Here is a 17759-nt window from a genome sequence, read left to right as displayed (position 1 = left end):
ACATGATCTACACACAATGAGTTTAAGGAGTACAGCATTTCTCTACCCCAAAGAGAAATCTTTATCTACAGAAGCTATCAATTACTCTCCAACTTTCATATTAACAAATTTAACTTTGAAATCAAATATATACTGGGAGGTGATGAGGGGGGAAGGGAAAGGCCTCATAAATCACTCTAAAAAGCGTGAGACAAGCATGTCAACCTTTCTGTAACAAGTTCTTCTGGCAAAGAAAACAAGACATTTAAGAAGAAATTTATGTTCTGTCATATGCAAATTCTGCAAATTCTAGAACAGCAAAGCAATTTCAAGATAATAAAGATACTGTCCAACTAGATGAAACTGTGTAGTTATGGCCAACAAACTAAAATCCAATCTGGTAAATATATACATCAGTGAAAAATATCAAAAGCCTGCATTAAAGTGAAAGTGTGCATCTCTGAAGAAATACACTTTATGTACTAAATCTGGTATAAATTGTACTGAACTGCAGACAAATTTTGAACAATTTAGATGGTAAGAAATTTCAGAGATCAGATCATCTAGATTATTTTCAATCCTAAAAGGGGTTTTTAGGATAGCTGCTCCTAAAAAAAAGTATGCACTGATAAAGCACACAAAACTTCAAACTGTACCAGTGCATCAGGCACCTGCAAATACTGAGTGCTACTGCCAATAGATCCATCATAGTTCCATCTGACCCCACAACAGCACTCAAAACAACATATTCTCAATGACCGAAAATCCTACAATGCAATATGAAACACATTCACAGGTTCATAATCCTCACATGCCGTGAGCCAAGATCAACCGCTTGGGGGGGAAAAAAAAAAAAGTTATCACAGGAATGCTACTTACAAAGTTAATTAACAATTTTTAATCCCTTTCAATTTGAAGTCCACTAATCTACAACATTTAAACTAGAAATATTCACATTACTGTTTTATCTATCAGTGGACCTCTGATCAACTAGTTCAACTTTCTGCATGAAACAAACTTTATAAAATTGTCTTTAAGTCACCCAGTTTCAAAATTTTCATCCCTGCAAAAATCATCACAATAAGTCACTCCAATTGTTACTAACAACATTAAAAATGGTGCCAAATTTCTATTTTCTGAATATTTAGGTTAAGCTAACTGGATCTTGCCCCTTTGTTTGCTACATTCAAGAACTCGTGAGTATGCCATTTCTTTTCCCTGTAATTATTCATCAAATAAACCCTTAGTGTTTTCTTTGTAACTATACCAAGAGCTCTTCAAGTCTCTCCTTCTAATGCATGAGTTTCAACTGCAGTCATTTTCTTGCCTCTTCTCTGAAAATCTGCAGTTTTGCACGCTTTCTGAACTGTGAGAATCAAAACAGAGATCATATTCCAGTAGCTGTCACATTAGCACTAAGAGGTAATCTCTCTAGTCCTACTTTATATTCTTCTGATGATATATCCTTTCTGGCTAACACTGCACTCAATATTTATGCTCTTAATTGTGTATGAGTTTCATGTCTGTTTTAAGAGTCATTGTTCTGCACAGTATCTACTTTCTGTAAAGTCTTACACTCCTTCCTGTGATCTCCTTCCTGTAACTTTTTACACAGTGGACCACTTCTACATTTTCCTGGAGATTAATTAGCATTTTCACTTTTGCATAACTTAGCTAGCTCTGTACTAGTGAACAGTTTTTGTTATTTGCCATTCAGTCTCAAATTACTGATAGTGTATGAATGATCCTATGATTTCTTCCTTGTAGATAAAAAAAAAAATGTTATTACTTAGGTCCAAGAGCAAACCTATGCACACTTAAAAAAAAAAAAAAAAAAGATTTCAGCTCATTTGATGATCACAAGTTTTATATTTTTGGGATCTATCAGTTACCAGTTTTTGATCTATAAAACATAAAATGTAAACAATGTTTTCTTAAAGATCTCAAAATATTTTACTCAGTGGCTAAGAATCCCCTATTTCATGTCTACCCAAGATAGCAGGTCAGAAAAGTCAGTTGACATGGATCAGAAAATTAATGATAAAAGTTTAGACAGAAAAAAGACCTCCTGAAGATTTCTGCTGCCCCTCAGACACTGGCAATTTAGCTCTGGAAACTAATTGTTCATATTTCTGACTGCCTTGCCCTTGTCATGAAGCACTTTAATACTGCATTACATCTCTTTTTTGAGTGATGACAAAAGCAGGATATTAACATTTTTATCATACCTCTGCTATAGAAATAAAATAAGTTATGTTTTAAAATTGGGGCAGAAAAAAATCACAACATTAAACTTTGATATACTGTTCCTTTGCAACTCTTCTCATTACAGTAGTCACACTAAGGAACAGAATGATTATCCCAAAGTACTACAGGGCCTAATCAACAACGGTCTTTAGGCCTCTTGTCTCCCATTCATTTCAAACACAATATAACATTGCTGCATGCATGGAAACATAAGGCCACAAAAGCTTACCAGACATTTCTTAACCCATCCGATAAAAAGAGTGAATAGTGAGGTCTCTTGTCAATTATCTGCTCAAAAATTTATCTCCCTGTCTAGTAACTTGGAGGACAGACTTTCCAACTGGACATTATTCTTGAACGCTGCTCCAGGAGTCTACTTCTAGTCAGCAGGCAAGTACAGTTTGTGCCTTAAAACATGCATCTCGCTTCACAAGTTTGAAAGCAGGAAGAAAAATTAAACACTGCCGAAGAGGAAAAGGAGGGATGCAAAAGTGTATGTAGGAAAATTCCAGGCTATTTCACTGTTTGGTTGGTTTGGGGGTTTTTTGCTGTTGAAGGTCTGAGAAAAAACTTTCTACAGCAGGAAACAGGTGAATATCAGATTCAAGAGATGTCTTTGTATAATTTAGAAAGTGTTTAAAATCTACAGGATCAGCAATTTATTTTAGAAGCTTACACTTCAGAAATTGATGCAATTTTGTTCCCTGTATATTCATTACCATAGACTTTCCACTTATTACAGATGAATGAATTTCAAAATACTGCTTCACAAAGCAACACTTTCAACAAAAATTTCACTAGAGAAAAATTTTAACCTACAGTGCAATTGTAAGATTACTCCCTGTGCATACAACCGCAGGCAGAAAGCTCTGATTTCAGAAAAGGGATAAAATATTCTGCAAAAAATTTGGTAAGCCACAATTGCTCTGGTTAGTGTTGTTTTAGTAGGCAAAAGTACTGAAAGGATACAGGTTCATGTCAAAATCTAGACATGAATTCCCTGTATGATTAGGCTAGTGCTTTCAAATGGAAAGCTACACTACTTCAGTAAAAAAGCAAACCTGCACAAAATGTGTAAAACAAGCAAAAGAAGCGCAGAACTAAAGAGCATTTTTCTGCTAGCAAAATATTATTGAGATAAAGGAACAACTAGTGAACTTATATGCTTTTTCTAGGGTAGTTTTATTGTTAAAAGCTAGGAAGTCTGTTAAAGGTCTTCAAGAAAGGAAACAGAATCTTCTAATACTGAAGTTACAGCAGGGAACACCTGCAGTCAAGTACAACAAAGTTTGGTGACCCCTTCATAATTCAAGAGAAAACATTAAGAGGATAACAATCTTACTCAATATAAAGAAATGCTTCTCTCTTTTCAAGCGCTACATTTAAGTCCAGAAAGGATTCATTTTTACCCTACAACAAACTACTGACAAATCATAAGCCTAGAAGCATCAGTGTTGAGAACTGCCTTTCATTGCCAGTACAATTTTTCTCCTTACTGAAGAACTATATAAGGAACAATTTCTCTGTACATTGAGAGGTTTTTCCCTGGAAGTGCCTATGAAATTGTATAAAAGCTTGACTTCACAAACAAATGTAGTTAACACTGCAAGTTGGGTGCCATTAAATTACTATTTTCCACATCAAAGGTATTACAGCATCACCTCCTCTCTCAGCCAAAATAGAGGCAGAGCTTTCTTTTCCAAGTTCTGCATAGTTTTAGTGATCCTTGGCTTGATACTTTATATAGAATAGGTAGAAACAGCAGGGAAAACAAATGTAAACTGTCAATAAACAGTATTTCCCTTCTTAGAAAGCAGCCATGTCCCAAACAGTGGTTAAGGAACTACCTTTAATGGGGGGCCATTAGAGAATACAGAGTAATCCCAGCAAAAAAAGCTACCTAATTTACAAATTGCAATCTTTACTATGGCCTAGCAGCAGGCAGCTCATCAGAAACTAAGTTTTCATTGCTTCTTTTCACCTTCAGAAAAGCAACCCAAAAGTCCAAGTTTAATAGGCTGTATATTCCATTTCTGCAAAGTCAGAGGCTAGAAGCATACGTTAAGAAAGCATGATGCTAAGTAAAAATCATTCCCTTATGATTAGCTTACGCACCAAAGATAAGCAAATTTAACAAATCTTGTATATAGCCAGTATTTTCCCTTTTCCAAAACCTAAAATAAGCTTACATACACGAGCTTACGAGGTCCAGCTATTAGACTGACTTGAATATATTACACTTACAATCTAAAAACTAAGTTTATGAGTTCTTAAAACACTTAAAGATACATATTTCCTTAAACAGATCAACCGTAAAGGGAAACCTTCAGAGGACCTATTTACAGATCTGTATTTTATATACTAGCAAATAGAACAAAGTAAGAACAGTAAGTGAAATTGGAAGTTCCCAATGTCAAAGTCCTAACAGCAGTGGATTTTGGGAAGTGGCTGCAGCAATAGGTTACAAACGAACAGCACTGCTTATTGCCATCTGCCGCAGCTTCCATTTCGGATAAAGTCTCCCATTAATACTTCTTTACTCTCACAACCTACACCAGATACTTGAACTTCATAAAAAGAAACACAGAGGACTCCATCCACCTAAATGCATAAAGACTTGGCATTTAATACTATCATATTAATATCACAATTCTTTCCTAATATCAGTAATATAAAATTAGTTTTTATATCTTACATCCTGTGCTTTTTAAAAGCAAGCTTTGCAGCTACTTTTCAAAAGCAATTTTGAACATTAACATTCTAAACCTCAAAATTTAAAAACTACATACACAAGTTATATCCTTTACTGTGACTCTATGATCACATACTTTCCAATTTCTTTTCTATTGGAGATCCTCACAGCAGAGTAACAAAAACCCCCCATGGTTATACAACTGATCCAGCAAAAACTCACTTCAGAAACATCACCGAATATACTGAGTAAATGTAAAGCTACTTTCTATCTAAAACTTCTAAACTTTTAAAGCAAACTTAAAATTAACACCCCCCCCAACTGAAGGTACTACTACTAGTGAGACTTGAAAGAAAGCTTTTATCAAAATTAGAAAACTACAGAAATCTACTTTTTCCATCTTTTTTTATTTTGATCCAGAGAAAAGCTTCTAAGAGGTGAATGGTCCTGGCAGCAATTGTATTTATCTTAAAAAACAAACAAACCACCAAACCCCACCTCCTTTAGAGCCATCCAAACAGCCAGCATTCAAGGAACAGGGGAGTGAATCACCTCTTTTGCACTTGGATGTTGGGGGGGGGGGGCGGGGGGGGGGTGTGGCATTCAAAGCATGTTTCATGGAGAGCTTACTCTCATTTATGATCACAGACTTTTCTCATCCCAGCTTTGACCATATAGTTACAGTGAGAAAACGGTTTTCATAGCAATGAATAATTACTTTAACATTAAAGCAGTTAATACTAACTAAATAATCTATTCCAGCTTCTTCCTCAACCCTTCGCTATGCTTCATTACTCTCAGACTTCCCTCTTTCCACCTACCCTGCAATTTCCTCTTTCCAATGCACATTGCCCAGGCAGCTTCCACTCTCTCGTACCTGCCCTAACGCCCAGTTTATTTCTGACTGCTGGTCAACGATCATGCTAATTTAATCAGTGGTTAGCCTCTTGTCCTCCTCTACTGCAAGGGCTGCTAAGACAGGAAAGCAAAGCTAGTGCTCTGTTTCCAGCTGTTCGCTGTCCCTTTGCTATGAGGACTCTGAACTCCTTCAGGAACCAGTGGAAACAAAACAAGCCAACACTTCATGACAGAAGCTCCCACCGCGACTTCGATAAAACCAGGAACTCATGATTTAAAATATTCCATTCAGTCTCCAATAGCAGTAGGATTTCGAATCTTATAACTGTATTACAGTCAATAACAGTGGTCATTGACAGTATTCTTAATTGCCAATTAAAAAAAAAAAACACCCAAAAGAAACATATTAACAAAAGTTCAGTTGTATTTTGGAATTTAAATATAACAAGTTATCATCAAATTTCATGAAAATAGCCTACATAGCACACAATTCAGCAAAAGATTGCATGCTGTGTACATTAATGCTCTCCATTTATTTTAAACAATTCAGTAAGATCATGGCATGAGGCAAACATACATTTGCAAAGTCTCTTAAACATAAATGTAGCAAAAAACTCAGTATTTTCTTCAGAAAAAGAAACAACTGAGTACACGTGGCTTAACTGAACTAACTTTTTTTGCACAAAGTTCTACTCTGTATCTTAGTCTGTCATTCTGCTCCATACATTTAAGTAGAAAGAAATATCCTTTTCCCTTTTCTACCAAGGGTTGCATCTTGCAATTTTTACTCCTAAATAATGTACCTATCTCCCTTACAGCATTCTCAAAGCTACCTTACTTATCTGACCTCTGTTTTCTCTCCTGTACACCAGTATCACCTCATTTATGCATTTAAAAAGACCTACAAGGATCATCTATGCTCTCAGTCTGTCCATCCTCAAGCATGAGAACCCTCACATCTTTGTACTTCCGTTTTTTCTTTAATGGAAACACTTTTCCACATCTACAAGGCCCTTCATAGTTCTATTCCCTGTAAACAATGCTAGCTTTAAGTCCCTATTTGTTACTGTTAAGGAACTTCACACTTGAGTTGGTCTCATAAGACTCCCTAATCTCTTCGAACTCCACACTTGCCTATAGCAGCTGACCTATAAATAAGAGATGCACTGAGGGGGGTAGCTGTTCATTATGTTTTAAATACTTGCATACAGAGACAATGTCCCCATGCACAAGGACCTGAAAGCAAAAACAAAGTTACTGCAGTTTTTTTGATACGCTGGATGTACAAGTACTCTTTGGAAACCAGGAATGTGACAAAAACTTGCAAGTACTCTACCGTGTTTAGTCCAAGGTAAACTTGGAAGTCTCTCTCCAGAGAGACAATTATCTCTGTACATAGTCTCTTTCCACAGAAACCATGCAGTAAGCAACTTTGAAAAATGCTTTTTTTTTTTGCACTGTATCAGTATGGAGGGCTTACCTGCAACACACGTTTTAAAAACTTAATTGAAAGCAATTGAATTTCTTACCATGGATTACAGTTTTACAAACACAAAAGATTTTGCCATGAGTATTACAAAAATAAGCTGTAACAACAAATACCTTTATACAGGTAACAACGGTATTCACAGGGGGAGGTTCTACCATTTTTGAGTTATTAATTTTCAATCAATTTAATTATAGCTCTTACATTTTATACGTGTACACTTAAATCTTCAAATGACATTTAGCCAGTTGTCTTTACCACAAAAAAGTGAACCAGTCATGACTAAATGAATCGCAAGTATCAGCATGCTACACCAGTGAATCTTCCCGTTTCACTTCAGAGCAAAAATCACTAAGAGATATATAGGAGTGACTTTTTAAACATTGACTTGAAAGGGATAGATTAGGTTAATTCGGCTTTACGTTCAGTAGCAATACTCCACATTTTTGTTCTGTTTTGTCTTCTAATGGATGAGAGAAAAAGAGATTGTTTGTTCAGGACTTTAATGCAGTTTGGGGAAATAAATACTGCAGATTTTTCAATGAGGTTTGTTTTGTTAAGTTCAGCTAGATCATAGGAAGGCACTAACACCTTTGTAGTAGTTCCAAATCAAGCACCACTGATTTTAAAATAATGAAATGCACAGCAACCACAAAAAAAAAACAAAACCCAACACCAAACTTTTTTCCCCCTCAGAAGAATGTAAAAAGAAAAGAAAACAAGCCAGAAAACTACAGTAGCATCAAAGCCAATTAATACTCTTCAGTCATATTAGGACTTCAATGAAAAATTTTAGCAATTTTTTTAAAATTGCTTTTTTCTTTTTTCCACTGTATGTCTGCAATTGCAAAACTAAGGGAATACTATATCAATAACAGTACCTCAGTGTAATTCAATAGACAGAGAACATGGTCAATTATTACATTATGTCTTTTGCATATTAGCAATATGCAAATGTCCATAATACCACAGCATTTCACCTATACTCTAACACCTACCATCAATTCATACTGACAGAAAGATTCAGTAAATCAGAGACAAAGTTGATATCCTGCCACTCACATCTGCTGAGCTTTGGTTTACTACATACAATACACAGGATTTAACACAACTTTGGTTGTTTTGAATATATTTTAAAAAGCTGAAACTGGGGCCAAACTAACTTTACTAACAACACAAAAAAAAAAATCATTCTTATTTCCATTAAATAGTACAAATGTTCATCTTTTAAAATCAGTAATTTCCCTCAGACTGTTGAAGACTACTTCCTTCTCCCAGTTTATTAACATATGATTTGCAAAGGACCACTTTCAGATCAGAATAAATGAAATTTTCCACTGTGTTAACAGCCTGGGGAAGGAGAAGGTACAGTGGGATAGTGTTCCCTCCACTTACAAAACTACAAATAATTCATTTTCCTTCATCGTTACTGTATACCTCCATGCTTCAGGTCATTCTCCAACTATTAAAGCCAGCTGGACTCAGTGAAAACTTCAGAATGTCTTTCCTATCTTAAAAACAATTCCAACACACAAATAAGCAAATACACTCCCCATATAAAGCCTCATCCTCCCGATGTTTTCATACATACTTAACTCCACTAAATGTAGCTCCACTGAAGCAGAAAGAATTACTGATTGTAGCAAAACTAAACAGAATTGCAAGAGTATGTAGGACGAGTATCTTTGGACAGGTGAACAGGAAATAAGAGAACACCTCTGTGTCCTGAAAAGTAGCACAGAATAGCAGCCTACTGGCCTTGCACATGCATTTAATTCTGAGATTATATCTGATCATACTTGAAAGCATAGTAATGAAAATGAGTGTACTAACAAAAGATGCAGGTTTTTATAATCCATCTATGCAATTATATCACATTATCAGTGGTCTACAGAGCCTCTGTATTCATCCAAAGAAGGAAAAACAAATAGGAACTGTAAGAACACTCAGGTACCATAAACACATTTGTGGTGTGGAACTAGTATTTCCTAAAAGCTACTTAATTTTACTTTAACTGTTAAAACAAGTAAAAATAGTGCGGCAATAAATATATCTGTACATCACAAGTTGTTAACTTTATATAGAACAAAGAAGCACTGATTTAAAGCTCTAAGTTCTCTGCTTGAATACTTCACTTTATAACTCAATACAGAGACTAAATGCAGTACTTATTTTCTGTAATACAGAAAACGTTTCCAAATTCAGTCAGTAACCGGGATTTTCTAAACTGCAACTGTTACCATTTTTTATTAAATGGAAAACCCTACTCTTTCCTTTTTCTAGGAAGCAGGGATAGAAAATAACAGCAGTTAAAAAAATATTGGGGATATTACTACTGTCTATAATATCCTGTAAAAACACAGGAGGCTGACTTGACTGTGAACATTCTTCTCTAAGCTCCTGCCAAGAAAGGCTCTAGTAAGTGCTACCTTTGATTATCATTTTCTGATTGTTAAGAGTTCTACACAGCAGCTAGATATGAAGAAGCTTTTTTTCATTTCTTATGGGGTTTAGTCTATGAAGCACATAACTACACAGTATAGCACCACATTACACAAAATTATTTTAAAAATACTCTCTAAAACAGGTAATATTTATTGTTAGTGAAACATCCAGAATACTATTTCATGTTATCAAATGTTGTAGTACATCTAAAGTGAGACATACCAGTTTAAAAAAAAAAAAGAGAAGTTTATTTAATTTTTGTGGTTATAAGAAAAACTACCGTACCTGTAAAAATAAGAAAATTAATAGGTGTTAAAATGCCTAAATGATTGTTTCCAATGAAACTTGCACTTTTGTTTCACTGCAGTCTTCCAACCACAGTACAAGGCACATTTAGTGTAACACTCTCATCACCTGAGTGATATAATGGCTAAATTTTAATATTTATGAGAAATTAGTAATTGCCTAAATAAAGGTTAATTAAAGATAACTCACCACCATCCCTCTCTCTAACTCTGTGAGTATGCACACTTTTTGCTTTACTGTGCCCTGTGTTGTCACCGTATTTGTTTTCAGGGCTATCAGAGCGCCGCAACATTTTATTTGGTGGTGAAGGATCCGTGGTGTCTCGCATCTTGTCATGACGGTGATCACCACCACCGGGGTGACTCTTGGATGAGTACTTAAGAGCCTGTAAGAGATCACAAAAAAAATAGGCATTTACATTAGATATGAAGTTACAGAACTGATGTTAAAATGTTATTTCTAAATTTTAGATCTCTCTCCAAAATGCTTTTTAAAGTTAATTAATTTTCATTTCCTATTTAAAAAAAAATCAGCATTAGCCTTTCTAATTTTAATTACCTACATTAAAGCAACAAGTTCTGTAATTAGAACTCAAACTATTCTCTCCCACTACTACATCCAACATAACACTTGCTGTTAAGAAAAACCTCATTTCTCTATCTTTTCACTGATGGACTACACACTTTCAGCAGTAAATGGGCCACAGTACTTCTGCACTTTTGGGAGAAGCTCAAGTCTCCACTCGTTATTAAGAACATAAACAGAAAGTTACACTGAATTAGTGTAAACTTTGAATATGTCCTCCATACTGTAGTCAAGGCCACTCAGTTTCACCACTACCTTGAACTTCTGCAACGTTTTTTCAGTACTAGCAACGCTGTAGCAGATGTAATAAAAAAAACCCCTAGAATTCTGGGGGACCAAAACATGTAATGTGACGATTCATTTTGAAGTATTTACCAAAATTACATGTTCTGCCTCACTTTGACCTGCTTTATTTTACAGTGTGAGCTTCTGAGTGGCAAGTGTTTACATTTACATGAACTGCCACTGACAGCTGCCTTGGACTGTCAGATTACACTTCGTAGTGATACAAATACACAGAAATGTAATAAAACAGTTCAATTCTGTGCCCTAAGGAGAGCAATATCACAATATACAGCATTCCCCAGATTCACGCCCTGAGAACTGTTTTTTTCAGTAGACACAGCAGAGGAATACAGTATCCACCTTACAGAAATTGAGATTATTGTCAGCAGCTTAAGGATTTGATGGTTTCTGAACATGCCTAGCAGCTGGCAACTGCAGAAATTAAGCCTTACTGGCAACCCCAGTTATTCAGGGTCTAAAACCATGCCCTGCTCAGGTTACAGTCCACAGCAGCAGTTTTGGGGAGAAGAAAGGACTTGGGGAGGGGGTGGGGGAAGAACAAGATGCCTTTTGTTTTTTAAAAGGAAAACACTCACCTCCCCCTGGATCTCCACTCCACTGCAAGTGACCCCGGCCCGCTCTCCCGCCCCTCGTACCGTACCCTCCCCGACTCCTAGGCCCAAGCCCTACACGGGTCGCAGTAGGCCTCTCCTCCTCGCCCCGGCCCCGCAGGCCTCAGAAGAGCGCCGGAGCCCCGTTCCCTCCGCTCGCGGCCGCTGCCGCCCCCCCCTCCGCTCCCTCCGGGCCCGAAACGGCGCGGAGGAACGGGACCGAGGCGTCTGTTACACCGCGGCCTGCGCCGGCGGCCGAAGCCTCCGCTGGAGTAGCTCCCCCCCCCTTCTCCTCCCCTGCTCCTCCTCCTGGGCCTAGCGGCCGGCGCTTGAGGTACCTGGTAGGGCTGCGAGTCCCCCCTGCGGTCGTGACAGCTAAAAAGAAAGCGAGAGAAAGAGAGAGACGTTAGCGAACAACCGTTACCGGCCGCCGGGGAAGGGGGCCCAAACATGGCGGAGGGGAGGGGGAGACCCCGCGGGGCCAGGGGCCAGAGGAGGAGGAAGGGATTTACCCATCACTGAGTCTCTGCTGTTTCCTCGCATACATTACCATCAATGCCCGGCCTGTGTGTGTGAGTGTGAGGGGACCAGGAGGGGACGGCCGCGGCCGGGCCACAGGCGCCGAGGGGGGAGGAGGGGGAGGCAGCGCTCCGCCTCGCCGCCGACCGGGGGCAGGGAGGGGGGAAGGGAGGGAGGGGGCGGCTCAGGCAGCTCGGCTGGGAGCAGCGCTCACGGGCCCATCTCCTCCGCGCACAGCGAGAGGGGAGACGCCAGCAACTCGGCCCCGCGCGCGCTGAGACACTCCGGGAGCACGGACTCCGCCGCCACCGCCGCCGCTGCTGCTGCTGCTGCCGCCGCCGCCGCCTCCTCCCCCGCTGCGCCCGCCGCCACCGCCGCCGCCGCTCCTCCAACTACATCCGGGAAACTCGGGCGACGCCGCGCTCGGTTAACGTCGGCTCTTTTCGGCTCTTTCCGACACGCTCCGTCCCCTCTGTCCCCTTTGCTCTCGGGCGACTCTGCCTTCGGGAAACATCGGCTGCCTTCGCCGAGCCCAACGCCCTTCAATCTCTCCCTTCGGCAAACATCGGCTCCTTCCGTAACTCTCCTCCCTCCCTCTTCCTCCCACCGGCCGGCCCGCCTCGTCCTGCTCTCCCGAACGCTACCTGTCTTCGGAAAACATCGGTTATTTCCGTAGAGATGTTTTCACGCTCCCGTCAGGGTGGCGCCGCGTTCGGAAACGCTCGGGTATTTCCGTGACCCCTCACCCAGCGCTTCCGAGGCACTGCCGGTCGGAGCAGCCGTTGGCCGGGCGCGCCTGGCTGATTGGCCGAGGGGAGCCCCCGCCGCCCGGGGGGCTGCGCTGCCGGCAGCACCGCGCCTCGCTTCCCCGCGCGGGCGGGCCGGGCCGAGAGGGAGCCGGGCCGCGGCGGGGCAGCCGGCTTTCTCGGTGGGAGCCGACAGGGCGGGAACGCCAGGCAGGTGGGGGCAATAGGGGGAATTGCGAGAGAAGCGGCGGGGCGGGGGGAGCGGCGCCCGGCAGCGAGATAGGAAAGGGAAGGTCTCCTCTTACCTACCCCCTCCTCCCCTTCCGCCCAGGGACTTGATGTATAGGCAGGAGCCATTTTGTGTACGGCTCGTCTTCTGCGAGAAAGCGCTCGGCGGTGAAGAGGTTGTTAAAATGTCCCTGGGGAGGCGGCAGCGGCGGCGCGGGTCAGGCCCTGCCCTGCCGCCCGGTCCCTGCGGCGGCGCCGTTTCTCCCGACCCGCGGTGGCGGGTTCCGCTCCCGGCCCCTGAAGAAACGCCGCCAGGCTGCTGCAGCCTCGGCCGCTGAGGGAGCGAGGCGCTGGCGGCGGAACGGCCCGGGCGCGGTGAAACCGCCGCTGTCGGGGAGGGGGGGGGGAGTTGAGTGAGGGGCGGGGGGGGGGGGGGGGAGTTGAGTGAGGGGCGGCGGGTGAGGGGCGCTAACGGCCGCCTCCGGCGAGCAAGCGGCTTGTCCGCGTCTCGGCACACGCGTGAATTTGTCATCCCGGCGCCCGTGAGCAGCCAACAGCGCCAGATCGGTTTGCTTCAGGTGGCCCCGGGCTCTCCGAGTGACGTGGATGCCTGGCGCTCAGTTGGCGAGGAGGATCCTCTTTGTCAGAGGCCGAGTGGATGCCGCCGCTGCGGGTGGTGACTGCTGAGCCTTCTCCTGGGAAAGGGCCATTTGGTTATTTCTGACCAAACCCTCGAAGTCTGAGGTACAAAGCATCATCTATTCAGAATGGTGTTAAGATATTATAAAATATAATAGAAGTGTTTTGATACCAGGGTTGAGCATTGCCATAAGGGTATCATCACAGGAGAGACCGGTTTTCTGTAAAGGTATAGTGTAGATGCCGAATTTTGTCCTGCCCCCTTCCTGAAAGGGGAAGAGATGTGGCGCAGCTCAGAACTAGCATCTTAACCTTAAACAGAGCATCTTTACCCATGGCTCTGCCTGTGCTAGCATAGCAGTATTCATGTTAACTCTCTTACAGAATTTTTCTTTCTGTTTTTTGTTGTGTGTTTTTTTTTTTTTTTAGAGTGCAGAAGGCTGTTGCTGAGAGGGGACTTCAGGGAGCAGTGGCAGAGCTCAGGGAGGGGAGTGGAAGATGACTCAGCAGGGAGCTGTTCTTCAGGGTTACAATAATGAACTAGTGAAATGCATTGAAGACTTATGTATGCAAAAAGAAGAGCTGAACAAACAAATCCAGCAAGCAGAAGAGGAAAAAAATAAACTCCAGCATGAAATCCAAATCCTGAGTGAACAACTGGAGTGTGTATGTGAAAACCTGGCCCAAAAGGTAGCTTCACGGAATGAGCTTGATAAAATTCTTGCTGAAACTGAAGCTGCTTACATGAAGATTTTGGATAGTTCTAGAACTTTACTTAATGTCCTGAAGAAGGAAGTGGGAACCTTAAAGCATACGCCAGAACTGAAAACCAATGTAACATGAAACGGTCAAATGTTTGGACTCCACAGTGCTAAAATTCCACTAGGTGAGAAATGTGGTTAGCCACAGAACCTTACAACAACAGTATAAGCAGAGAGGGATTTTCTTCCAACCTTTCTGTATGTTTTATTATTATTTTTAAATGCACTAGAAAATAGATGAAATAAAGTTGCTGTTTTGCTGTTAAAAAAGATCTAATTACTTAAACACTACAAAACTATGTTGCAAATAGGTAGTTGAGACAGATGTGAGACTGTCAGTTTTGACATGGTGATGCTTCAAGGCTATTCTGAAGACAAGAAAAAAAATTCGTGTTTTATTGGTCAGCTTTGGATGGCTACCAGTGAATTCCTGTTTGATTGAAAACTAGTGGATGCAAGTAGATCAGATACTACTTCTTTTCACTTTACAAATGCTTAGGCTTTACTGTTAGGGACCAAATAGAAACAAACTGTTTAACTTCTTCTAGGAGTTTGGAGTTCTGTCTGATGCATGCACAAAGACAGCCCCTGTTTACAATCATCTCTTGCTTATCTGGAATAATGGAGGGGTAAGGTGAGGAAACTTGACTAGTGCAGGGCATGGAGGCTTAAACTGTAAGACTATACATGGTTCATGCATCTTCTGAAGCTATACTCAAAAGCCTTGATTAGAAAGGAGGGACACTATAGTGAAAGGTTTTGGTGCAAGTGCATGCCGCCTGCGTGCAGGGCACAGCGCTGCAGGCAGCTACACCGTGTAAGCTCGGACCGACTAATCCACTTATGGATAAGGAAAAGATGACTGTATTTCGGTAGTGTCTAGAAGTCCTGAAAAAACTACTGGGGCTCAATCAAAAATACTAAGAGTTAAATACAAGGCCAAAGAAGATAATCTTAGCTAAAAGCCAATAATGGAACTTCTGGAAACCTTATTTTTAGTGCCCTTTAGCTCTATACTGATCTATTAAATAATTGTAATAAGATTGTAAAGAATAGTGAACAACCTGGAATGGTGAGAAATAAATACAAATGAAAGATGAAAGTAGAAAATGAGATTAGAAGTAGTTTGCAGCTGTCAGGCGTTCTTGCAGATGAGGTTAAAATAGAACCTAGTTTAGAGATCAGGGAGGAGGTAATAGCATGGCAGAAATCTCAATTTAATCCTGTTTTCTATTTCTAGTAGTTACTAAACCTCTCTCTGCTTGTGTGTGTGTGTGTACATACGCATGCATTTTGTCCTGCTCATTCATGTGTTACAGCAGTAACTTTAAGCTGTATCTTGTAGTCAAGTCTTCATTCTATACCAATTAGCTAAATTGAAAGAAGTGCAATTGTAATCTCCTTACTTGATAACTGTGTGTCCCTCAGGTGCACATATAAAGGGTTTGTAGATGTGAATAGTTTCACTAATAGCTCGTCACCAATAATATGAAGCACATTTTATGTTTTTCTGGTTGCCATGCTACATCAGGGATTAGTGTGACTGAGCTAATCAACAGTTTACTTGTATAGCATTTCCACTGGCTTCCCTCAAGTAATGCTGAAGTGATAAATTTAGATAATCTCAGGGGTACTGCTATTGTTGTAGTACCACGGTATTCAGGACCGCCTTGTTTATATTGAAGTGAAACACAAAAATGTTGCTATTTTTTAGTAGCAAAGAAGTGATTTATTTGACTGGATGTTTCTTGGCATTTTCTCTTCCTTTAGTCTGGTAGTAGTAACTAATTTACATCAAAATAGGAAGACTCAGGAAAAGGTATTAACTAAAGAGCAAGGACTTTAGAGTTGCATATGTAAACTGCTGCTGCTTATTATCTGGAAAGGAAGTTGAAATTGTCTGTGAAAAAAAGTTGTATCATAGAAAGCTCATTTATAGAGAACAGTGTAGTTAATTTCCTGTATTATCAGCCTCAGACAATAATTACAGGTTTGTTTGCCTTAGAATAATCATATATTATAAATAATGCCTCTTCTTACTCAGGCTGTTAAAACTGAAGAAGTTTTAAGAGAAGCCTTGTAAGTCTTTAAAGAAGTCTACTTCACAACCATTATTACTTCTAAGTGTAGCTATTACAGTGTCAAAACTAAAATACTGGAGATGTTTGAATTTTTTTATGTTATAAAACTAAGGGAAAAATGTAACTGTTGGCTAGTATTTACACACACTGGGGCCTCCCATCTTTCAAATAAAAAGTTGAAATGTTAGAATTCCATTCAGTGGTCCCAATCTGTAAAATTTCTGTTTAAATTCAGATTCACAAATGGAGAGCAATAATATATCTCTAGTGCTTGCCTATTTGTAGAATAACTCCCAGGTATGGCAGCCATTGTGAAGTAAGTGCACCTGCAGAGTTGTTGCTCAAAAATAGCTCTTACCATTATATTGTGTATTGACCCAAATGAACTTACTGTGGCCTTTTATTGAAGTGGTAAACCTTTTTCACTGCTTTTTCAGGTAGTATAAACCTTGACATAAATAGCTTTTCTTAAACAGCTTCAGTTTGTTTAGAATAGAAGATGTGCAAACTAAATTAATACACAGTATTATTAGAACAGAAATGATAATTTGCAGATTACAGCAGCTCTGTAGGGCTAGCCTGCAACAGCAAGTTTGCCTGAAATAAGGCAGGTTATAAACTTAAAGCATCAGACTTATTCCTGACTTAATTTTGTGTATTGATTTTTATATGACTGGGTTAGATCCAGTAATTTACTTGAGTGCTTACAGTCTAGGAGCCTTAATGACAAAAGTTCAGGTTACCAAATCGCAGTGCCTAATCTAAAGTGCTGTGTTGGGTATTTTGTAGCTTATTTGGTATGTGAGGAGACACAGTTTTTGAAACTCCTACCTGTGCTTGATTCACAGCTCCAGTGAAATGCATCTAGAGCACTGGTCTAATTTCCTGAATTTATGTAGTGGCACCTCCAGCTGGTTTCCAAATAACAGTACCTAACTGGAGGAGAGATGATTCCCAGCTTTTATAGCAACATTTCTTAAGTATGTACCTAGCACACACAACTCTAGTGATCAACAGGTTTTTCAAAACATTTGAGTGTTGACTCCTGCCAAGTAAACTAAGTTTATTATGTATGATAGAGTTTGGTGGTTACCAAAGAAAATGCTTGTGGGTGGTATGTTGAAGTAATTTGCTGTGTGGAGGTGATTATACAAACTACTGGGTGAAGTCCCGTATACAAGCAGTCGCTCACAATCCATAACTGTCTCTGCAGAGATGCTTACCCTTCAGTTCAGGTACCTCCCCACATGCAGTTTCTGCTAATCACCTTACAGGAATGGAGGTGCATGGA

At 40.4% G+C, this 17759-nt stretch overlaps 2 protein-coding genes across 7 annotated transcripts in view; one reads left to right on the top strand and one right to left on the bottom strand.

The window, feature by feature from the left end:
• Nucleotides 1-12283, bottom strand: part of WAC (WW domain containing adaptor with coiled-coil) — a 63142-nt gene extending 50859 nt beyond the window's left edge. For all 4 annotated transcript variants that reach the window (XM_050892201.1, XM_050892202.1, XM_050892203.1 and 1 more), the window contains exons 1-3: nt 12007-12283; nt 11833-11869; nt 10203-10398 (exon numbers count right to left, since the gene is read on the bottom strand). In XM_050892201.1, coding sequence (XP_050748158.1) covers nt 10203-10398; nt 11833-11869; nt 12007-12047 — 274 coding nt within the window. In that variant the 5' untranslated portion in view covers nt 12048-12283. The remainder of the gene's footprint in view (nt 1-10202; nt 10399-11832; nt 11870-12006) is intronic.
• Nucleotides 12284-12471: 188 nt separating this feature from the next.
• On the top strand, nt 12472-16620 carry LOC127012955 (microtubule nucleation factor SSNA1-like). Of its 3 annotated transcripts, none has more exons than XM_050891438.1 (3): nt 12473-12973; nt 13566-13731; nt 14056-16620. In XM_050891438.1, exon 3 carries the CDS (start codon nt 14125-14127, stop codon nt 14467-14469), a length of 345 nt encoding a protein of 114 aa, XP_050747395.1. In that variant the 5' UTR covers nt 12473-12973; nt 13566-13731; nt 14056-14124; the 3' UTR covers nt 14470-16620. The 3 variants fall into 3 exon arrangements, with proteins under 3 accessions (XP_050747397.1, XP_050747395.1, XP_050747396.1); XM_050891439.1 differs by lacking the exon at nt 12473-12973 and adding an exon at nt 13094-13163; XM_050891440.1 differs by lacking the exon at nt 13566-13731 and having other exon boundaries at nt 12472-12973.
• The last annotated feature ends 1139 nt before the right edge of the window (nt 16621-17759 follow it).

The sequence above is a fragment of the Gymnogyps californianus genome, chromosome 2 (assembly GCF_018139145.2).
Source record: "Gymnogyps californianus isolate 813 chromosome 2, ASM1813914v2, whole genome shotgun sequence".
Taxonomy (NCBI): Eukaryota; Metazoa; Chordata; class Aves; order Accipitriformes; family Cathartidae; genus Gymnogyps; species Gymnogyps californianus.
Note: the sequence above shows the minus strand (reverse complement) of the source record. Positions and strands in the feature narration are given on the sequence as shown.